Source organism: Pelecanus crispus, chromosome 17 (genome assembly GCF_030463565.1).
Source record: "Pelecanus crispus isolate bPelCri1 chromosome 17, bPelCri1.pri, whole genome shotgun sequence".
Lineage (NCBI taxonomy): Eukaryota > Metazoa > Chordata > Aves > Pelecaniformes > Pelecanidae > Pelecanus > Pelecanus crispus.
In genome coordinates, this window is record NC_134659.1 from 8,029,433 (window position 1) to 8,053,436 (window position 24,004).

Here is a 24,004-nt window from a genome sequence, read left to right on the forward strand (position 1 = left end):
GGGGGGCAGCTCAGGGTGGTCAGAGAGAGGGAAAAGGGACCGGGATGGAGGGAAGGTTTAGGAGAGCAGCGGGGCAGGAAGGAAGGGGAGATGGAGGGGGGAAATGGGGAGCCCTGGGGGTGAGGGGCCTGGGCGCAGGGAGGTGGGAGGCCTGAGGGGCTCGAGGGGGTCCCTGGGGCAGGGGGTCACTGGGAGCGACGGGGGCCGCGGGTGGTCGGGGGTCACCGGAGCGTCAGGGAGCGATGGGGGTCACCAGGGCTGACGGGGGGCGCGGGGAGCGGTGACCGGGGATTTGGCAGGGCAGGGAGGGGGAGCGCCTGAGGCACCTGGGGGTCTCCCGGGGCGCGGGGGGCGCCAAGGCGGCCGGAGGGTCGCTGCCGCGGCGGGGGGGGGGCGGTCAGGGCTGGCAGGGGCTGAGGAAGGAGGAGGCCGGGGGTGAGGCCGGGGGTGACACCGGGGAGGCGCAGGGAGGCCGGGGGTCGCCGTGGGGAGAACCGGGGAGGCCCCGGGAGAGGCGGGGCCCGCGCGTTGAGCCCCCCCCCCGCCCTCCCCGGTTACCTCAGCCGCTCCCGCGCCGTCCCCGCGGCGGCCTCGCGCCGCCCCGCCCCGCTCCGCCCGGCCCCGCCCCGCCCCGCCTCGCCCCGCCTCTCTCCGCCCCGCCCCGCCCCCAGCGCGCGCCTCTGCCACCGCCCATCTCCTTTCCGGCCGTCGCAAAAGCGGCGTAAAAGCGTCGCCCGGTGCGGGGAGGTTGAGGTGAATGCTGGGTTCTCCTCGGTGGCGGGTGGGAGGTGAGGGGACGGGGTCCGCCCTCCCGGTTCTGTGCGCTCCCCCGCCGGCTGGGGCGGGGTCCCGGGGGGAGAGGGGCGCCGTGTGGGTGAGGGGGAGGCCCTTGAGGTCGGGCCTGGGCCTGTGCTGCGGGCTGGGCCGGGGGCTGGGGTACCCCCGCCCGGCCTGGGTGCGGGTGGGTCCTGGCCGCCCAGGGAGCTGCCTCCGGCGGGCTGGGGGCGAGGCGGTCGGTTGGGCCGAGAGGTGTCCTTGTCCTCCCTCCCCTCCCCTGGGTGTTTGCCGGCAAGCAGCCAGGCCCGGGTGAGAGTCCCGCGGAAGCCGGGCGGTGTGGGGCTGTTTGCTTTGGAGGGCGAGGCGGTCTTTGGTTGTTTTCTCTCCTGGGGGGGGGGGAGCCCTTCAGGAAGAGAGGAAAAGCATATAGTTTTCTCATTGGAGCTAATTTTCCTGGTCAACCAGGAGAACACCCACAGGGACTTCCTAGGTGACTGAGTCTGATTTCCTGGCAAACGGGTGCAAGTCTGCCTGCTCCCAAACTTATGAAGTTCCTGCATAACCCAGGCCCTGTTTGCTTGCTTTCTCCTCTCCTTGGACTGGCAGGGCTTTCTGAGGCTGGCTTTTCACTGTTGGAAATTGCCTTAATTAAGCTGTGGTGAGTGGTAATGAGAGCACTTGTTCTTATGCCGGTATCGACCTTTGACTTACATTGCCTATTTTCCCTATGTGGTACGTGCGTTGCTGATGGCTTTAGAGGTAGCTGTCGTCTTCCCCTCTCTAGCTTCATTCTGCTAGGCTTTGCAACTAGTTTGTTTGTTTGTTTTTTTTTCTTTTTCCGCTTGGCTTTTGTAGATAAATAGCAAACTTTTCTTTTTAGTCTGCTTTCTCTACTGCTTTCCCTCTAGTTCACAGGGAGAGTTACACGTTTCTAGTCACCTGCCTTCAAGGGAGATGGAACATTGCGAGGGTCCTTGTTTGCACTGGAAATGCTGTTCCTGACCCTGTGTTTTCTTTTCACAGCTGCCTCATGCTGGTGTCTGTAGGCTGTCTTTGGCCAGCTAAGGCTCCTTAGCTCCTGCATGTTTCTTGCATATTTTAAAAATTGAATAGACAATGAGCTTTCACCTGAGCTGGGTTAAATTTGGAGAAGAAAAAAGCTACAGCAAAACTGAAATAAGGAACAGGGATGTGAAAAAAATGCTTATAACTGCCTTTAGGTGATTGTTCAGCTTCACTAAAGAGACAAAGCTTCTTCAAACCAGTTAAACTAAACGCACTACAAATACAGAGAAATCTTTAGCGCTATCAATTGATAAGCGAAAGTGGTGGATGTCCGTTATGTACAGCTAGCTCTCCTATAAGAGGGATGCGAGGGGACTGACTGTGCCTTAGTCTGTAACATAAGTCTGTGGTGTAAGTTTCTACTGCTGATGAAAATTAGGCCGGTGGCTGCAGGATATTTGCTTCACTAACAGCGAGGAAAGTAAGCAAGTGCAAGTTACTGTTTTATAACTGCACTGAGAACGTTTGTTTCCTGTCTTACCCTCAGCAATTCTCCAAACATCTTTCTTTTCTAAGGGAGAACTTTTATAAAATCTTCTTGGCTTGCTAATGGCAAATGAAATGTTCCTTAGAGCAGCGCCTAGAAACTTTTGATATGTTAAAATCCCATTTGTGCTCTTCACCTTCAGTATATCTCAACCCTTTATGTTGCAGGATCTTATGATTCTCCGTAACAGCTGCTACCTGCCAAATAAAAATTCTGAGGCTGCCCAATCCATGAGTGGGCATCGAAACATAAAGAGGCGATGTGGGGAGTCGCACCTGGAATCCCCCGCGGGCTGCGGTCATGGTCCCGCTGCTGGATGCGTGTTAAGCAAACTAGTTCAGTTGCCTACACCTCCCTTGTCAAAGCACCAGCTGAAGCGGTTAGAAGAACACAAATATCAGAGCGCTGGACGATCCCTGCTTGAACCCCTAATGCAAGGTTACTGGGAATGGTTAGTTGGAAGAGTTCCAGCCTGGATTGCCCCGAATCTGATCACCATCATTGGACTGTTAATAAATATATTTACAACTCTGCTATTAGTATATTACTGCCCAACAGCTACAGAACAGGTAAGTTGTGGACCTCTGACCATCTTTGTAGTTACTGTCATCTGGTAGCAGCTGGCACTGTTCTCTGGTGGGTTCTTGTCTTTGTGGAGAACTGTTTCTCATTGACCAGCCCACAGTTCTCGTACATTTAAGCTAATCTCTGTAAATGTTTGTAATGTGAGTGCTTGCATGCAAAAAGAGCAGATACGGATTCTGGGGTTAGCATGCTGCTTGCTGAGTGAAACAGTGGTTCCTCTGGCCACCGTGCACTGTATGAAGTGGGGTCTAGAACCAAAATAGCTGTTCCGGTAGCAGCTGTGAAGGATCTGCTGCATGAAAGCTGCAGCCCCACAAAGCTCGAGTGCATGTGCAGACAATTAAGAGATCGATTTGCAGCTGTCTTGCATGGCATGTGGAGTGTTTGCCCATTTTCTTTCTCTGCTTGTGACTGGGTTAGTCACCTTCAGCTTTCTGATCTAGAGTTACCACACAACAAGAAGTGCAAGGTGACACGATTGGCAGCGAGCTGAGTCTGCCTGCGAGCCCAGCTAGAGTTGCAACACAGCGAGGAACTCAAGCTCAGACAAGGGACTGAGCTCCACAGTGGTGCAGCTTGGGAGATCAAGGCCGGCTGCTGCCTCCGTGGCTGGTGGGACTAAACCCAGCTTCCTAAAACAAAGGAACACCTTTCTTCATCCTGTGTGGGCCCTGGCAGTTCGCTATTACCAGGCAGCTCAGATCAGGACCTTAGGTACCGTGTATGATGAGCTGCGGGAACACAAAGTTGTCTTCTTGAGCAGCATGCTGCTCAGGTAGTCTGTGCTGTGACAAGGCTGGATAAAAGTAGTTTTATTCTTTGTTCTGAATGCACTAAAAGCTCCTGACCTGTCCTCAAGAGAACTGTCTTAACTTCCCGTAATTCCTGGTTTCAGGGATACAAAAGTCTTTACAAGGCATTTCAAGTTACTAGTTTCAAAGACTTTTCTCTCTGACTGGAGTTGCCTCATAAGGCACTTGAAGACTTATTTTTGTGCACTGGAAAAGTTTTGCCACTTGAATGTTGAGTCTTAAAAGCTGCTTATATCTATAAGGACTGAAAAAGGGAATAATTTTGTACAGAAAATGTATTACTTATCAAATAGCTGGAGAATGCCTCATGAGTTCCAGCTTTTAAAATATCTGAACTCCTTCATAATCAAGTCCTTCAACTGAGACTGGGAGAATGCTTCGTAGTCAAGCAGCATCAATTTGTTTCCATCCAGACTCTAAAAAACCCGCGTAGGTTGGAACACTCAATCTTGTGCATCCGTGTTCCACGTATGCCATAGTAAAGGGATGTTTGCCTCTTTTAGAGATCTGTTGAAATAGTTTCACAATAACTTGTGGGATTTGGCAGGTGTAAGATAAAAAATGAATATTAAGTTTGAGCAGTGAATACTTAGAGCAGCTCCTTCCTTTTTCAGACTAAGGCATTGTTGTGTGACTCAGTTTTAACTTGTCACTTGTTCCCATAGCAGTACTACATGGGGACTGAGACTCTGAAATCCAGTTTGATAGACTTCCACCTCTCTGTATTGCAGGAACTTGGCAGCTAGTATAGGCCACTGAACCAGAGAGTAAGTTAAAATTTAGAGGACAGTTGTATTTTGGTTGGTAATTAAACTGAAGTATGCACTAAGCTACACTCGGTGTCAGAAAGTCACAGTGTTAGCTGTAATCTGTATTAAAACACTGTCCTGTGTTTAACAGTTTGAGAGTTACTTTGTGCTAAGCGAATGAGATTGTCGTCTTGCTTTAGCTGAAAAATAACTTTCTGCTGAGGTAGCTTTCAGCCTGATCTGATTTGCCATATGGCACTGCAGCCCCCTGTGCTGGCACGACAAGGAGGATGCCATCTCAGTGGTGGAACTGTAAGCTTGTGCTTTTTAAGTGTCAAGTAGCTGTCTGGGGAAGAAAATGGGGCTTTGAAATTTCAGAAACAGATTTTTTTTTTTATTTTTTTTTTCTCTGAAAGCACTACTGCTTTCAGATGTAAATTGTCTCTTCCTTGTAGCTCAGTCTTAGTTCAGCTTTTTTCAAAAGCGACTTGTCTCTTCCTGTTGATGAAAGGTGTAGCCAAGGGGACGTAGCTATTGCTTACAGCTTCAATGGTAGCCAAATGAGATACAAATAGTTCTACTGCCTGCTTAGTTGGGAAGACCCCAGCTAGCAAAGCGCTGAGCGATGGAATGGTACCTGAATTTTTGTTTGTGGTTTTTGGGTTGTTTTTTTTTTTTTTTAAATTGGATAAGAGAGGGACCTGTGAGATCTTACGCAGATACAAAGAATATCTAAGTGGAAACACCTCCACTGGTAATGAAAGTAGTGTTTAAGGAAGAAGAGGAGCCACAGTCTGGTGGGGTTTTTTGAAGTTTATAGAGGAAAAATTGCATGATACGGAAAGAGAACTTAAACCTTGTGTATAAAATCTATCCATAAGAAATAGAAGTATCATTATGGGATGGAATTCTGTAGCATCACAGCCTTGTCAAAATGTGATCCCCCGCTTTTGGGCGACACGCTTCCCCCTTACCTCTCTCCTTGTGATGGTTTGTATAGCTACACTGCTAAAAGCAGAGCATGGTGCCAGCTTTTGAGGCAAAATGAACTGTTTTTAGTAAAATGCAGTAGCAGGAACAATGCAAGCTGTGGAAAGAATATATTTAAGTTGTGCTACAAATGAATCATGGTTGGGTAGACCCAAAGAAGCTGGACTCCAGAGCTTTGAGAGGCGAGTCGGCTTGCTTAAACTACTTAGCTCTATTTGGACTTCATTGGCATGGTCTATAAAATAGAGCTGCTCGTAAATGCTCACTTTATAAAAAGTGTGTCAAATGTGAAGAGCAAAATATCCAATAATACCCGTTTTATGAATGTGTAAACTGAGATGGACTAATGGCAACCCTCTGGCTTTTGTGGTAATAATGGTTTATGCTTCAAATACTGCAAAAAGCTTGAATTGTAGTCTTTGGTCTAGCAGGATTTGGTATTGTTTGTATTTCCGTAGAAATAAGTCGCTATACAGGATGTGAATATTAAGGGTTATTAACGTAGATTGGGCAATGCTGCTGTTGCCTGGTAGGAGAAAAAACAATTGGTGGTGGAGGTGCTGTACTGCAGAGCACCGAAGCTTTACAGAGCTCAGAAAATGTAACAGCTAAACTTGAACTCTGAAAGTTTGAGCCCTTTGCCATAGTTCTCAAATGCCACTGCAGCCTGGTAATACGCTGTACTTGGCAGCGTTTTAGTACGTGACACCTCCTGAGGTCTTGTGAAGATGAGCTCAGTGTTTGTGACGCAGTTGCACATTTTGGGGGCTAAGAAAGCTTTCCAGCTTATAAATCACTCTATCAACTTACGCATACCCCTACACGAAAGAGAAGCAAGACGAGAGCTTAATTGTGCACCGCTTTGCAGATGTAGTACTATAATTTTTTTCAGATGTACAATGCAGCTTGCTGCTTTAGAAAATGTGCTATGCCTATTAATCTAAGCTAGTAGCTCTTGTCACTGTTTTATTTACATTTCACATGTCATAAACCCCTCTGCCTGTCCCTGCAAGGACCAGCTACTGAAAAGTCCATGATGTGATGATGCAAATGAAAAACTACTGTATGAGAGTGTAAGATAGTTCAACTTCAGGCTTTTTTTTTTTTAAGGCTTAAAAAAATCTTTTACTCTCATTGACTTTCTTAGGCACCTCCCTGGGCGTACATTGCTTGTGCATGTGGCCTTTTCATCTACCAGTCTCTGGATGCTATAGATGGAAAACAAGCAAGAAGGACAAATAGCAGTACTCCATTAGGAGAACTTTTTGATCATGGCTGTGATTCACTTTCCACAGGTATTGTCATTTTTAATTGAAGTATGAGAATTAAATGACACTATTTCAGGGATCAAATCTGGAATACAGAAAAATGCTTCTTTACTGAAGAAGAGGACAACTGATATTGCTGAATGTATAGCTTTTCAGTCAACCGTCTTTCCATAGACAGTACTCTTGATCAGCTGAATGTCTTCTCTTGTATGACACTGAAAAAATTAAGCATGTGACTAATTCAGTCTGAGCCAGCAGTCTTATGTGTATGCTTTATCAGAGTCTTGGTTCTAAAAAAAATTCTGTGAGAAGTTGTCAAAATGCTCTTCTATATTATTTTAGATCGAATCTATATAGAGCGATTGCAAGACAGGTATGAAGCCTAAACAATGGGACGGTAGAAGTCTGAGTTTAAGATTAGAATCAGCAAGATCAGTTCCTTTCTAGGTAGGTAGAGTTCATTGAGCCAGCCTGAAGTTTAACCCCATTGCAAAAGAATGATTAGATACTTTTCGTTACTTAAATTTTAAAGCTCTTACGCTTTTACATTTTTATGAATGCTTTATCAAAGTCGTGTATTTAAAGGGGGGAGGGGAGGCATGAATCTTGAATGACAGACCTTGGGTTTTTTATAATGGCATAATAAAAATTCAGAAAAGGGGGGAAAATATGTCCAGCAAATCTTGGATACAGGAGAAAACCCCCAAACTCTGGCCACAGACTGCAATTGCATAAATCGCTCAAGCCCCTTGATGTATAATCCCATTAAGTTCAATAAAAATGTAGGAAACTAAGAAACCCTCAATACTGAGGACTTCTGATAACTGATAGGAATTTAAATACACATTTTACAGTCTGTACTTTTTTAAAATGGAAGTGTTTAATCTCTTATGTCTGTGAAATAAAACGCATCAGGATACCTTCACACTGTCTCTCCTTCTCTGGGTCCTTTTGTTAGATTTGTTTCTGGTAAGGATCTTTGCACACATACACACTTTATCTTTTTACTATGTGACTGATTTTCTTCTGCAGTCTTTGTGGTTTTGGGAACTTGTATTGCTGTGCAGCTGGGAACGAACCCTGACTGGATGTTCTTTTGTTGTTTTGCTGGAACATTCATGTTTTACTGCGCGCATTGGCAGACGTACGTCTCTGGAACGTTGCGCTTTGGCATGTAAGTACCTTGGCTGAAAATAAAAGTGAAAGTTAGGCTGCTTTCCTGTCTAGTTGCACTTTATGTGATTGTAGTTCAGGTATTTAGGGCAGTAGTAAATTGTTTGTATTCACATATACACGCTTAGAGCTTGTGGCAGCTATTAGCTGTTGGATCCGCAATTAATACCGAATGTTAGTTGGCTTGTTTTAGGAGTGGTAAAATATCCTTTTGTCATATTAGTTAATTAAGAGCTTCTGAAGTCATTTAAACCTGAATAAATAGGGAAAGTACCTGGGGTGTTTCATCCCCAAGAGTGGAGTGCTTTTGTCTGATGGTGGCACTCTGGCTTTAGTGTTCAGTTAACTACCCGTCTCTTGATCTTGCTTGACTTGTGGTGATGGTATAGTTAACCTTTACTATTAAGCATAACTCTTAAAATACAGTGTATTCATTGACATTGTGCCTACAATTTAAAGTTCTGAATCCCTCTTAGTTAGCGTAGACTGTGGTTCTGTCAATAATGGGACCAAAATTGCAATGCCAAGAAAGTCAGGAGCTAAAGTCCTGTTTGCTGGTGGGTGAGGGTAGGTGGGGAAACGGAACACAAGCACTCGGTGAGCTGTGGGATTCACTAGCCTTAGTGTGGAAATGTATGTTTATTCTGTGTTTGCATTCATAGATCTAACAAATATATTTCAAGTAAATATGCTGCAGAATGATTTTGCACCTGGAAACCTCTGAAACTTGTCCTTAGTTTGTATGGGACTTTGAGATAATGCTACAACATGCGCTGTTTATCTGCATTCTGTTGTTGCTGATCTATGGATACCCAGATACTGCTAAACCAGTACAATTATGGACCTCTTGTCTGTAACAGCTCTTATTGGCAGAATACTAATGCAGATTCTCTTGAGAAACTTCTGTGTTTCTGCTGGAAAAATGTAAGATGTTGGAGCAGTTTTCAGTGTCTACTGGAGAAATCAAAAAAGAAAATCTAGACCCCTGTTCTAATCCTGACTACACCAAAGCAGATAGAATACTTTCAGTCAATTCCCTGATGCTGAATCTTTCAAGTAAGACATCTGGCTCCTATCTTGTACTGTTTTAGGCTTCTAACTTTTCATGTTCTACCAAAGGTTCAACACTGAATGCTTTTAGCTTCCTTTGAACTTTACAGGGTCCTGATAATCAAAGTTTTCCTGTTATCGACCAAAGAACACAAAAACCCCCAACCTTGGCACGTGCTTGACTTTACAGATGCAGGTATCAAAACCACCCAGTTTGCTTTTGTGCTCCAGACAAATGCGTACATTACTCCTGGTATTCACTGTTACTTTTGCTTTTTGCTTTTGTGAGGAATCTTTATACTTTGGAGACAACACTTTGTAATGGATACTATTGTTCTGCATGGCCTTACATGATGAGAATTTGATGATCCATCAATATGTAGCTAATTTAGAGAAGGCAATAAGCACAGAAATGTGTGTGTATCATTATTTTAGGTAATGGACAGCACTGTATAGTAAACACATTTGTTTCTTCATTTGCCCTGTGTCATAAGGTTAATAGACTGCCATAAGCTGATGTTCATTTCTATGGCAAAAACTCTGAGATTATTTATCCAGTTAATTGATTCTTGCTGTTTGCTACTAGTTTTTTCTGAAGCTTTCATTTCACCAATCACAAAACTGGAAAAAAGCCTATACTTTATCTACCCTTTCAGATTCTCTGGAGCAAGCAGGCTTAGGAATTCTTACTCCCGAATAAGTGGAATTGGAGACAGCTGTTGAAAGGAGCCGAAAAGGTCTCAGTGCACAGTAGCTTTTTCCTGTCTGTGTATCCTACGTAGTAACTCCATGTCAAAAATACACTGAGGGGGCTGTGAAAAGCAGTGATGTTTTAGGAAACATGACAGCATTTCTAACTTGCCTTCCATTCCAAATAAGCAGGAAAGAGCACACAGTTGGCTAGCACTTACTCTCTTTCTGTGATGAGATTATGTCCAAGAAATTGTATTTCATTACAGAGATCAACTCAAGCAAACTGGAAACAGCTCAGAGAAGAGCAGCAGGCTGATGGAGGGAGTGATTAATATTTTACTCCTTTCACACAGCTCAAACTTGAACAGTTAAATGTATAATCAACTTTGCTTGCTGAAAGTCATGGTCTTAAAAAAGAAAAAAGATAAATTAGTCTGTCAAATTAAGTGTATGCTTGCAGAACAATGTCAGATTCACATATGCTGTCACTGTATACCAGCCTTGACAATTCACTGGAGCTGTGCAGAGCACGCTTTCTGTCAGATTCTGTCTGCAGAGCAAGAGCGTTCACCCTGAGGGAGGAGGAGGAAATGGATCATTTCTGCTAAATTCCTATGAGGTGTTGCAGGTGGAGCAGGAAAACCATTAGTTTAATTGTGCCCGCTTACCGAATACATCAACTGTGCTGGTTCTTTTTCTTCCCACTGACAACTGTGAGGAGCTGCCCTGCACTGCTCCAGGACTGCAGAATAATCAGTTGAGCTGGTAAGGTCCTGTGATCTGTCTCCATCTTAAATGATCATATAATTTTATTAATCTTGGCAGCTGTTGGCAGCCTTACAGAAAGCAACTTGAGTTGGTTCAATAGCTGGAAAAAATAGCTAGAGGTCAGTATTGCTTAAAAATTCCCCGTGAGGAAGCAGGAAGTGTCTCAAAGCAAGTTGGGCTGGCTACGGTAAAAGTCACTGTAAGTAACATCAGCGGTGCAAAGGCAGCAGGGAACAGCATGGATGGAGTCATATGCAGAAGTTTTGTTTAAGAACAAACACCTGACCTGGGAACGGGCTCGGGAAAGAGCAGGAATATACTGCACGTTTGAAGAAACAACAAGGTGATTCTGAATTGCAGGAAAACATTCAATATTAAAGCAGTCCAAATACCTTGTTCTCCTGTTCTGTTTTCCAGCACAGTAACTGGTTTATCTGGATTGTGGACTTGCTGTGCTGCAATACAGAATGAGCTTTGTTTCAGGCTCAGTGTTGTATGGGTACAGCTGTGCCATAACCGGGGCATCTCTGGTTTGGAGAGAGTGCATTTTCTTCTGCGTATCACAGAAATCAAACTGGCAAGCCCCAGTGGGCTTTTGCATGTCCATGTGGAAGCAGATCTGGTATTTTAGGAACACTGTGCAGAAAATAGAATCATTAGGGAATATCGTGCACAAACCCTGGAGGGAACTTGCCTGCCATTAGCCAGAGCCCGGTTGTGATTACTAGCTCTGGTTCTTCCAGATCCAAACTTATTCCACTTGGATTCAATACTGCACCTGCTCACTGTTCTGGCTTCGAGAAGTATATTAGATGTCTGTGCTTATGCAGGTTCAGCGCTGTATCGCACCGTACAAGGTCAGTGCACAGACAGTCTGACTCAGCAGGAGCCGTCTCAAATCCAGGGAAGTTAGAAGTGAAGCTAGAGCCATTAGTCCCTGTCAGATCTGAGCTGGGTTCTGCATTGCAACTTGAGTGTTGTCTTACGAGACATGAGACGCAGCACTGCACAGGAAAGACCTTGTAATGCTTGGCCATGCTGGGTGGGGGGAAGTGCTAGTCTTATTTTAAAAACCCAGTGGGCCCTCATCAAGGGTCCACCCAGAGACACGAGAGTGTTGCTGCACTGTGGTCTCCAGCATTTCTCCTATGAGTTATTGCATTATCGGGTTTATCCCAACCTTTCTTAATAGAAATATGGAAAGCTGGTGATAGTAGCAATTATAAGGGGATGTGTGTGTGTATATGTATAAATATATATACACACAATGACATGGGAATTGGTTTCTAAGGATGCTTCATAAAGGCATATCTGTAAACACTGAGAAGAAGGGTCAGCTCTTCCCAGCTTTCATAGAACTGAAAAGTTAAAAATGTTATTTCACTGTTTGAATAATAGTCCCTAGAGAAAGCAAAAGCACTCAGGCTGTCTAACAAAACAGCCATTATTGAGGAATGTTGGAGAATTTGGGGGAACATTCTTGTTCAGTGACACTGTAGCAGTTGTAAATAAGCAAGAGCCCGCTTGATAGTGGGTTGGTTTAGGAAGGGAAGGTGGTTAATTTGGTTAGCCTTCTGAGCCTTCTTGCCAGTACTACCACTGGGGTTTAAAGGAAAGATGAGTAAATGAGGCTGTAGTTCAGAAAGCAGCTAAAATGAAGCCTTCCTCTTTAGCAGTTAGTGGAAAAGGAGTTAGTATGTTGTCCTGGATAGACAACTCACACCAAATATCAAAATACAGAGATGGAAACCTTCCAAGTCAAAGTTTAGCACATTGAGTTCTTGCTCTTGGGAACAGCTTCAGGATCTCAGGATTATGGTAGGAGATAAGACAGTAATCTCCATGATTATAGGGCTTAAAACTTTCCATCTTACAGGTTTTTCCAACACTTCTTGAAGAACTTTAACACCTTGGTTATTTGCAGAGGCAAGTTTGAAGCTCAGTAGAGTCTCTCTTGATGTCGGGGGGAATTGGTTTCTCTACACTTGCAGGAAGTGTACGCTGAAGTAGTGTTGTGGTCGGCGTTGAGTTTGCTGCTTGCAACCTGCTGCCTTCTGCATCCTTTGGTCACTCATTGCCACCTGTCCGCATTTCTCTAGTGCTTGGTGTGTGTCATAAATATATTTAAGTGCCTTGCTACAGCATTAATGCAGCTGAAATTGCTGACGGCTGATGTAAATGATGAGCGGGGTTTTCCACATCATGATCCTCCTCCTTCTTCCTTTCCCTCTCACAAGTCCCTTAACAGTGTTTCAAACCAGGAACCAAGCAGTCATGCGTAGAGGTGCTGCTTCTGATTTTTCTGCCTTTATCATTGAAAGATGTTCTTAGTGCTCTGTGAAATAGTGAGCTTCAACGTAATAGCCGCATGCTTCACCTCGTTATCTGACCTGTACAACTTTTAATCTATGTTAATAAGCAGCAAAAGGAAAAACTTGATCTATCATCTTAAGTGTATTACAACAAGGAAAGGAGAAAAGCTTATGGCTCATTTCTAATATTTTTACCTCAAGATGAATTTCCTGTAGCTGGGAATAGTTTTAATTTGCTTACGCTTTTCTTTCTTCTGTACGGTTTGATTTATTCATGCTATTTGTATTTCATTATGTCCAAGTAAAATGCTGGGTTGGAACTCCATAACAACCTTTAAAACTAAACATTTGGACTTCTAGCATGGGACTTTTAGCCTTTTTTTTCTCGTGTTGTGAGGATGAACATTCTTTTCTTGCTGCAGTGGTTCCCTTAAGAAAACAATCCTTTGTCTCTTGCTCAGATTCGTAGTTCACTGCCCAGCCTGAGTAATCCCACTTGCACGCTTGGTAGATACGGATAAGACAGATGGAAGAATAATCATTGCTCAGACCAGAGTGCTGCTGTGCGGAGTCTGAAGTGGTAGACATATCCTCTAGAGTTTCCCAGACTCATAACTTCTGTTTTCTGATGAGGCAAGGGTGTCTGTCTTGTCAGCCGTGTTTTGCTACATGGGACTATTGCAAGGAATTCAGTGCGTTGGGGAGGAGGAGGATGGTACATAAATGTGTGTCGTGTGCCCCCCCCCCCCCTTTAATTTCACACACTATTAAAAAGAAGCTGCATTAGATCAGCTGAATTGGTGGTGATTGACTTGATTTCAGAGCAATCTTCAGTGTAAGTATCTGTTTCCTGTTGTTCTTGGTTGGTTCATTTCTCAGGAAATATCTCAACTTTGAATTAAATCCTTTCAGTTCACTGTTCTGGACAAGGAAAGAATTGACTGCAGCTGTCTCTAAATTCTGAAACTTGATTCAGCGGTGGCCCTTGTAAAGTCTAATGGCTTGTTTAATCAAACAGGACCTTTTAAGAATTGTGCATGGAATACGCTCAATAAATTAGCGCTGACAGAGTATGTTCTGGGTGCATGACTAATCAATTGCGTGTTAATTGGCTCAAGACACCAGCTTGACAAGGGAACCCAGCGGAGCAGACAGCATACGAAATAAGACTTGTCACTACCAACATCTAAGAGTTAAGCACATGCCAAGGTTGATGGCCCCCTCCTAAGCTTTCCCAGATAATGCTTTAAAAAATGAATCCATGTCTGAATGCAAATATCGCTTGGAGTAACATAGGAAAAAAAGGAAAAGAAACTGCAGCTGTCCAAAAGTACCAAAGCTCTGTTGTTTGTATATGTGACTTTCTCTTCCCATATGCCCTAAAATACCAAATGTTACACTTTCTGACTAGATACTGTATTATGTGTTGTGATAATTAAACTGAAAATGCTGATCAGACTGAAATTCAGCGTACCCTCTCACCAGGGATGGGACTGCACATCGTACTGCACTTCTTAAGCTCTGTCAGTGCAATCACGATGAGCTTTGTTTCTCTGATGTACCTTTTTAATCAATTGGCGTGCTGCTGGATGGCAGTCTGCTTGCTTCTGTTCCACGCATACTTTGATAAGCACTGCAATAAACAGGATCTCTGTTATGGCTGAATCTGTTATTGCTGAAATCTTTTTTTTGTTTGTTTTAACTAGATGGTGTGATGTAATTTTAATTTGATCACACTTTAAAATATTTTACTTATAAAATGCTATAAATTTGTACTGTACCATAAGGTAGTTGTGGCTGTGTTGGCTACAGCTTATTTTTTCATCCCTTTCTGTCAGGGGTGAAAAATAAATGTATACAGAACAGAGTCTGGTTGCCACTGAGCAGGGGTCCGGAGCTCACTTGACTTCTTTTAGCATTATTTGCCAAAAAGCCAAGGAGCTGCGTGAGCAAGGAGGTGTAACTCCTTGTTTTCCCTTAGAGGTGGCAAACTGAAGATGCAGTCTGCGCTTCAGTGAATGAATATATATGAATATATATTCAGTGTCATTCGGAGGTACAAGCATGGGGTAGGGAGATGAGAGGTCCTGGATTGTGTTTGATTATGAATTTTATTTGCTGTGACTTGCAGCAAGGAATTAAATTTTGTTTCCTCACGCACACGCTGATGATTGTGTTTGCCCATGTGTTGGAGTGGTACTGTAAATTGTAGAAGCTCTGAATGGAGTTTTGAATGTGTAAAATACTATGTGGGTTACAATATTTTTGTTAATTCACTAATACTCTCATTTTTTGTGGTCATTAATTCCCTTCCTCTGACCTACCCTTTAAATTATCTCAATGCTGTACAGTAGTTGTCTGGATTCTGTTCTTTATACCGTGACTGAAGATCCGTTCTAATGGTTCCACTTAACTGAAGTGCTCAGGAAAATGTTTTGAAATGTTTCTTTCCCTCACACGTAGATTTGATGTTACGGAGTCTATGCTCTGTACAATAACAATCCAGCTTCTCACAGGAACTCTGGGGCCCTGGTTCTGGAATTACACGGTAAAGTGAACGTTAATGCTACCTGGCGAGCAATGGCATGGACTAAGCAGAGACAGCACCTTTGTCATGCACATAGTAACTGGTATATGAAAAACAACATCTAAGGGTATTTCACAAGTGCTTTAATACAGGGGGAAAAAATGTTTGCAAAATATGAATGAGCAGGAAAAATCCGATCTAATGGAAATAAATTTTTTTGAAAGCGTCATGTTTTATTTGAAAACAAAGCGAAAACCTGCCCATTAAACAGAAAAGTTTGCTTTAAGCATTGCTTTTTACTTTGTCACAGTTCTGGCTTCACCTAAAAGATAACCAGGGTTGTGGAAGCAGCAGGGTATAGATTAATTTTGTTGGAACTGCTTTTTAAAGTTGTAGAATTTTTTTTGTTGTTGTTGCTGTTTAAATACCTTTCCACCAAAAAAAAAAAAAAAGGATTTCTTGCCTAGTTCAGGGAACTGTATGCTGTGCAATAGCTTAAAAAGTCACCGGTTACTGGTTAAAAAATGCCTGTTTTGAACTGTGCTGCTTCATCCGTGTAGTCTGGTCACTTAACTGTGCTTGTAGCTTCATCGCTAAGTAACTTCATTTCCTGGTTGTCTTTATTTTCAAAATGATTCTCCTTATGTCTGCTAAATATATCCTTCTCCACTCTGGTTTACTGTTCCTTTTGGAAAGGACTTTCTCTTCCTTATTTTGGCTCTTTTAATACAGTGTATATAGGTGGGGTTCCCCCCCCTCCCCCCAATAAAATGGTATCATTAAACGTAAGTTGGGTTCCTTGAAATTTCTCATAGTTGCTGGATTATTAGCCAGGAGTTTCCCTTGAAATATTTGGGATATAAGAACAGCTTTTTGGTATTTTTGATAGCCTTCTTAGAACTGCATCAGATTTTAAATAAAACTTTTTTAAATAAATTTTTTTTGGTGGCTTGTTTAGATACCCTTTGTTAAACTTGCATTGATGCAAATTACGCTGTTCTTTTGGCTTGTTCTTTTTCCTGTAATGGTTCAGCACAATCTCTGTTTTCATGAGGCTATTAGAAAGAGTCCTTAATTACCAGCTCTACTTGAGATCCAACAATATCAGCAATCTGGTAAATCATGGTGTCTGCCGTATCTGCGGGCTGCATCTGACAGTTTCAGCCCAGTGACAATCAGGCGTGCTCTGAAGCGAGTCAGATGACATAATTTTTAAATACTTTTGTTGACAGTCTATGAAAGGCTGGAAATACTTACTGTCAGGAAATGGTAATGTGGGAAGAAATAATTCGAAGGAAGGAAGAGCTTAATCAAGATTTGAGCCCGTTGTGATAATGGCGTTATGACTCTTCCTGAGAAGTCACTTGGGCGGGGGGGGGGAAGAAATCCCTTAGTACCAAAACGCTCCGAGACTTCTGAAGTCCCCCATTGGCATGATAGTTAGGTGAGAGGAAGCAGCTCCAAATTCTGTAATGAAAGCGAGTTGTTTAAAATGGATGAGGGCAAAATGCCACCTGAGGGAGGAGTTCTGATCCTCTGCACAGGTGACCTGGAGCTGAAGGAGAAGTCAGTCTGTAGACCCTGCTGTGGTCTCCACCCTTGGAAAGGATGCCTTTGCTGTTCAAGACGACATTTGTTTTCCAAATAAATGCAGTGGTTGGTAGGGTTGGTGTGTGTAGCAGATGAGCCAGGCAGAGCGTTTTGTCACTTTTACTCCAGTAACAGAATGCTGAGTGTTTGCTTCTGACAAGTCCCCTCATGCATGCTAATTTTAGCCAGTTTTTAGCATACTGAATTACGGAATAGACTTAATTATCTTCTTAAATTCTTGCATGTGTAGTTTCAGATGTCTTCTAGCATCTGTATTTTTAGTCTTAACTAATTAAAGATGCTGCTGCTTCTCAGTCACTCAGAACACGCAAAGCATCGCAGTTATTTTACACAGTTTGAGGTCAGGTGGTATAGATTTTTATTCCAGTATTGCACCATCTCTGAGATGGTTAAGCTACAGGAAATACGTACTCATGCTATTCTCTTTCATCTGATAGCTGTTTCATGTAACTAACACTTGTAGTGAGAAAGCATAACCATATAGCCCTGTCTTGAAAGTACTACGTGATCTGGCAAAATATGAAGTGAACAGATTGCAATTCTTGCAACACAGATAAACCTTGTACTTAACGTGTGCTGGGTTGTAAGGGGGTTTTATTCATCAACGATGGAGAAAACTTTTTAAATTGTTAATGAATTTTGCTTATGCCTTTAGCCTCCAGAGAGGTTATTTAAAAGAACATGAAGGCTTTAAAGAATTGGGGTGGTGGGGGGAGATTTTGGGAATCAAGTTAAAAAGTGTAAATGTGCAGAATTCTAAAGAGCTTCAGCCCTGCATCCCTCTTCCTGCAGCTCTGCAATGTTGCCCATCAGTACTTGTAGTGGTGGAATGTGACTTTTGCTTGTAAACACCTCGCATTTTGGTGTTTTCCATAGATCAGAAGTGGGCAGTTTTAATACAGTTTAGCACAATGTGTATTACATATAGAGGAATTGCAGATGAAGGTGTTTAAGATGAATGAATCTGGAAAATTCTTAGACTTTTATAGGAAATAAAATGTTAAAACACTGTTCCTGATAATCTTCCATTATGTCAGAAAACATAAGTTTGAAAACTAGCAAGTAATCTGTATCCAGGTTTGGCACGATGAGGAGGGGTGGATTAATAAACGAGTTGCAGTGTGCAGAGCAGATCCGCTGCAGGAACGGAGAACGCCTTTGGCAGCTCTGTAGGCATTGTGCTGGCTTGTGAATTTACGCAGGTGGGGAGAGAGGGATGAAATGTGCCTTTAAAACCTCACAACTTTTATGCTTCCCTAACTTTATCTGAATTAAAACACTTAGATATTCGTGTTTACAATCTTCAGTTCACAAAGGTAGCTGGTGCAGTGTTGACACTTTGACCTAGCCCCTACTTGCTGTCTTCAGTTCTGCAGAGCTGCTCTTTGTTATTCTTTCCTAACATCAGTTTGCTGCAGAATCAGTATTTTTCAGGGCCATTTTCAATGTTTTTCCCAGCCTTGCAATTAGATGTTCTGTCTAGGCATTTTTAGTTTAACAAACTAAGTCTAGGTTCTTTGTCGCTTTGTCTTCAGCGCCTGATCTTTGTTCCTTGGTTCTTTGCCTGGATGTTCCTGGTGATCTTAAAAACTCGCTTTTGGGGTCTTCTGTTTATTTGCTAGAAGATGAAAAAGTCCCTGGTTTATTTGAAGAAGTGATCTTTGGAACTAGGCTGCTTTGAGTCTGAGGAGCTGTTACAATCACTTCACATCCATCTATTGTAGCATGAGCATGTCTTGGGGGAAACAGTTTGTTTCCTTTGCTCCATTTCATACGTATTAGGGATCCGCCACATACTGTGCACTATGTCTCTGCATCGTCCTAGCAACATAAACTGTTTGGGCAATGCTGACATCGTTGTCTGAAAAGCGGATTCACTGCCCAGTGTGCCATAAGCTGATTTCTACGCGCACAGGTGAGATATTGCTTTATTTCATTTCTGCGCAGAGATAGGTGCTAGGTGGTAATTCCACCAAGCTAGCACACAGACGCCTCCTCTTGATCATATTTATACAGCAGATTCCGCATGCCCTTCTTATGCATATATGCATTTTAATTTGCATACATTATGTAATGACACAGTTACAGAACACTTAGTCTAACCCCGCGTGCTCCATTGGGGTCTCTGGTCTTCGGTGGTCGCTCCAGCTTGTATCCCCCTTAGGCGTGTTGCCAAAGTTCACGTTGTGGTCATCCAAACCTTTTCTATTGTCCTTCTTCATTCATCTGTCATTTGCTCAAGTTCCCCCAGTGTTCCATTACACTACACTGAGTTCCTTTGATTATTACATCTACAGTAAATCTTCTGCCATGTTCTGGCGTGGTCGGGACTACACAGGGGCCAAAAGCAGCTTAATGTTTTACTGATACCAGCATGACTCAATTCGGTAGGAAACATCAGGCAAAAAAACTGTCAGGTTAGGGGAAGTGTGGCTCGAGTGATTGCTGAAAATATCCCAGTTAAGAGGCTTTAAGAAACCCCCTTACTTGAGCTGCAGAATTACATGCTGCTAACTCTTTCCGTTTGTTTTTTCTTAGGCTGTCCACTGTAGTGTTTAAATGAGTAAGTAAATACAAACACAAGGAGAAAACAGAATCTGATTTTGAACTGGCCAATATCTGTATTTGCTTTGAAATGTTCTTGCTTTCTGCAGGTCTGCTTATGGTACCAGGCTGCTGGTTGTGTTCTGTAATTAAGTGGAGGGGGTTGCAGCACCAAAGGCCTTTCCCCACTTTTGACTTCCCAATGCTGTGGGTTTTATTTTTTCCTCGTGGTACCTATCTTTTTTGCATTGAAGCTAAAAATACTTTCCTGCTATTAGTCGATAAATGATCCACTACTCTAGTTTGCATTTCCTTACCATAGGAAGAGGTACTCCAGTGTGCAACGGAAGTGTGTGTGGAAAAAAAATATAGTGCTATTTATGTAATATTTAAGCAGGAACGTTATCGCCCTACTTTGCAAATAATTTCTGTAGCCACTAAAGCAAGCTATATATATTTTTCCGCAAAAGGCCAGCGTGGGTAGTACAGAAAGGCTTTAGTCAGTCTGCAGCCAAACTGAGCAAGCAGCTTTCCATGCAGCCCTGTTTTTCTCTTGTCTTTTTATTAGGTACCTTCCCAGTTCTACCAGAGTTTGAAACCGATATGGTGACTGAGGCAATTTATGGATCTTTTTATTACTAGCACATTTTTATCTTGAAGGAATTCATATACACAAGTTAATCATTAAAGTGTAGGAAACGAATGTCCTCTAGGTGCCTGACGTGTTAACGTTTTCCAGGTGGTGCCGTGCATTACCTCTGCTCAGCATCTTTCTTGACAAAACCACTGTTGCTTTGTTTTCTAAGTGCATTCTTTTGCTTTTTTTACTGTGTTACATTTTAAGGGCTGTTTAGGACTTTATGAATGCTGGTAGCGGTCCACTTGTGTCTCATTCGGAAGCCTTAACTCGTTCCCGTTTATTCCTCCTTATGCTGCCTTGTCATCCAAGCCTGTGGCTGCAGTCACTCAGCGCTCTCGTTCAGCTGCCGAAAGCAGCAGTGCAGACCTTCCACCGACCTCTCCTTTGTGCTTGCATCGTTCATGAGGCCACGCAAAATGGATAACGAACGCTTATATGATAGGAACTGGGACAGGAACCTTTCTTTTCTTCCCCTTTTTTGTTTGGCTCACTTTAGCTAAGCTAATATCCCCAGTGCAGCTGATGGCATGAGACCGCAGAGCTGGCACAAGGGAGAAAGTGGGACTGAGCCCTTGGGTTTTGGGGGTGGAAGTGGTTGGTCTTTAGAGAAGCCGGGATGACTGCTCCTTTTAGCAGCAGCATGAATGTAGTTGAGTTTAATGCTGTAGTTGCACAGTCATTTTAAATTCAAGATAAATGAATAGAGGAACAGTGTGCCTCTTTTCCCTTTCACCCAGCTTCCGTTTCCAAATGTTCCCTTTTGTGGTCTAGCTTTGAGGAGCTGCCTGTCCGGATTCCTGTATTCTTAGATTTCTAAGTAGTGGCCATTTAACATTCTGCAAAAAAAAAAAAAAAAAAAAAATTCACTGGATAATTCCAGCATCAGGCATGTACTCTACAGTTATGGAGCATGTCTTTTTGAAAGTAATCCAACAGTGATTTTAATGAGTGTAGGTGACGAGGATCCCCTATAGGTAAGGTGTTCCCAGTCCATTTTCATCCTTGGTATTAAGAACTTATGCTTTACTTTAGGTGATAGTTTAGGTGTTTAGTTTCTCCTCAGTTGGTCTTACGTCTTTGCCTGCTCCTTAAGGAGCCCTTTAGTGCTAAAAATCTTCTCTTTATATAGAATTGAAGTTAAGGCTAATATTTGTTCTGCAATATGAGATTCTTATTAAAAGTCAGGGAGGAGTTTTTAACCAAATATACTTGCAGTTCATTGCTGAACCCTTCCCAGCTGCCTGATGCCATTTGTATTTGAGTTGCGGAGGGCAGAACTACGGGCAATGGAGCAAAGGTTGTACCATGGCTGTGTAAAGAAGATAATGCTGTCTCCCTAACCTGAATCCAGGCACTGCTTCCATGGATTTAGCTGGGCTCCCAGTTTTGTGCAAGAGTTTGTTGTTCAGAATACCTTGTATTTTGTGATCTGAAATTTTTTTAAAGTATATGCCCTTAATTTTATTTTGCATTAAGATTACTGCTGCCAAAAGAAACTTGTTTTACTGTCCAAGGAAAGCTACAAGCTTGTTACCTACAGCAGTTACTAGTCACTGTTCCTGTGAGCTTTCTCAATTGCTTTATATTCTTTTAGGTCGCTGACAGGAGTAGTGAAATAGGCTAAATAAAATGCATTCCTGCTTAACCTGTGCAGGTTCACAGAGCTGCTTCAGCCCTTCCTCAGCTGGACACACTGAAAACATGTTTCCATGCTGACTCCAAAAGCTAGGAGGGAGCAATTTGCATTTAATCAGATGTTTTGTGTATCACTCTTCTTGCATGGCTGAGCGTTTTTACTTTTTCTTGCAAGGTAGCTCCATTTGCATGAGGACTGAAAATAAGGATTCTTTTTAAGAACATTCTTTCCTCTTTGTGGAAATCAATTTTTCCCCAAGCTAGTTCTGATTGACTTACAGGATTGTTACTGAACAAATCAGAATATAGGAGGCCCCCTGAGGTTATTTCCTGTGCGTCTTGTATCTCCATGCTTGGCGTAGTGAAAAGAAAACTTACAAAGCAAAGACATCAAAAAGAAATAGTCTCTTATTGGAATCTTTAGCTTTTCTCCGGCAGCGTTGGCTGAGCGTTGCCATGACGTGCTGAGAGCCTGGCGAGTTCACGGGTGTTGCTGCTGTGCCGTCTCCATCCTGCATGCTCCCCTCGGCTGCTTCGCTGCAGGGAGGGAGCGGTGGGCGATCGCAGCCGCGATAGGCGGGTTGGGTGCCGCATCCTGTTTGCCTGCTGGCGCTGCCGCGTGCCGATTCTGTGCTTGTTTCATAGGTGCGTGCCCTGCTCTTGGAGTTGTTCAGAAAGTCTCTTGGCTGACGGAAAGGTGAAGTTGTGCAGTGGGAGATGGATGCAGTGTTTTTACAGCCCACTGAAAGCAGCAGCCAGCATTTAGAGAATCCGTAGTAAGATAAGAAATTGCCTTGAATACTACGTACTGTTGCCCTTCTGCTTCCTTATGCTCTGGGGAATGTTCTACATGGAAGTTAGATGCAGCCTCGTAATTATCCCTTGTGCTTATTTATCTGCTGCTGAAACAAAATTATATTTTGGCCAGACTGGAGATGCTCAAATGAGAGGATCCACTCCAAAGCTGGAACAAAGGCTGTAGAGAAAACTTGGTGGCACGCTGATCTGATATTAAACTTAATTACATGGTCTTGTAGTTCATTTAAGACAGGCAAAAAAACCTCCTGAACCATTATTTCCTGATGCCTATGCAGTTGATAATATCAACTGTATGTATGTAGCAGCGAGGCATGTATTCTCAAGAAGCGATTTTGAGTATTTCAGATAGAATTGCATTATTAGAGATAAAGAATATGCCATAAATATTTCAGACTGTCTTGAAGGATTTTTTTTTACGGTACTCCAGTATGAGATAGTATTATACTGCTTCACGTTATACACCAGCAAGTCAGCCTCTTCATATTTCACTTGTATTTTTCCTTTACACCAGCAAGTCAGCCTCCTTATATTTCACTTGTATTTTTTTCTTTACTCTTGTTTCTGGAATTGGTTTGTATGGCCTTGTTTTTCCCTCTTGCTAGCTCCAAGGCTTTCGCACACTCTTTAAAACAAAGTCTTAAACTCAATCTTTTCTATAAGCCTTTCCTTCTTGCCCTTCTACAAAACCTACCAGCTGTGCTAGAGCCAGAAGTGGTTCCTCTTCTTGCTGCGTGCTGGAGACTGAAGCGTGGAATCTTCAGCAGTGCGGCTGACTGTACCGTTCACGCTTGCATAAACTCCTCAGGGAGTTCTGTTTCTTTTTAAAAGTTTGATGCTCTTCAGAGTGAATATTGATATTAAAAAAGTAAGGTAGGGAATATAATAGGGATTAAAAATATCTTTCCCGAATTTTATAATCTGAAATAAATTCTTTTTTTTTTTGGTGGGCAAGGTTAAAACTGAATATTTATTTCTGCAACCAGCAGTGGTCAGTTAAGAGTTCCAACTGTTCCTTTTGACAAAATGGATTTTTATGGCACTGTGAAATAAAAAGTATAGTACAGCATGGCTCTTAATTTTAACAATAAAACTAAAATATTTGCTTTCTAAATTATTTATAAATTTTGCCTCTTTTCCTCAGTATTTTGGAGTTTTATACTGTGCATGATAGAGGAGAGCTGCTGAGCTTGCAAATAACTGACTCGAAATTGCTTTGAATAATTTTGCTTTTTTTGGCTTTTTGTACTTAATCAGAATTGATGTGACTGAAGTGCAAATCTTCATAATAATCATGCATTTACTGGCAGTGATTGGAGGACCACCTTTTTGGCAATCTCTGGTAATTTTGTTCATGTTCTTATTTTAAGCTTTGTAATAATCTAGTAGACATCTGGAAGAACTACCTGCAACTAGTTGCACAGTTTAATTTGTGAAGGGAAGGTCTTACTTTTCCTCCTAAATGGAAATGTACTTTCTTGAGTATAGATCACGTGGCAATA

The 24,004-nt window shown here is 42.7% G+C and overlaps 1 protein-coding gene across 3 annotated transcripts in view; it reads left to right on the plus strand.

Annotated features, from left to right (window-relative positions):
- The first annotated feature begins 718 nt into the window (after window positions 1-718).
- The window catches only part of CEPT1 (choline/ethanolamine phosphotransferase 1), a 31,975-nt gene continuing 8,689 nt past the window's right edge, over window positions 719-24,004 (plus strand). The window contains exons 1-5 of one of the 3 annotated variants that reach the window (XM_075722509.1): window positions 719-753; window positions 2,497-2,898; window positions 6,613-6,760; window positions 7,766-7,907; window positions 23,760-23,844. In XM_075722509.1, coding sequence (XP_075578624.1) covers window positions 2,503-2,898; window positions 6,613-6,760; window positions 7,766-7,907; window positions 23,760-23,844 — 771 coding nt within the window. In that variant the 5' untranslated portion in view covers window positions 719-753; window positions 2,497-2,502. The other 2 variants (XM_075722510.1, XM_075722508.1) reach the window with 2 other exon arrangements.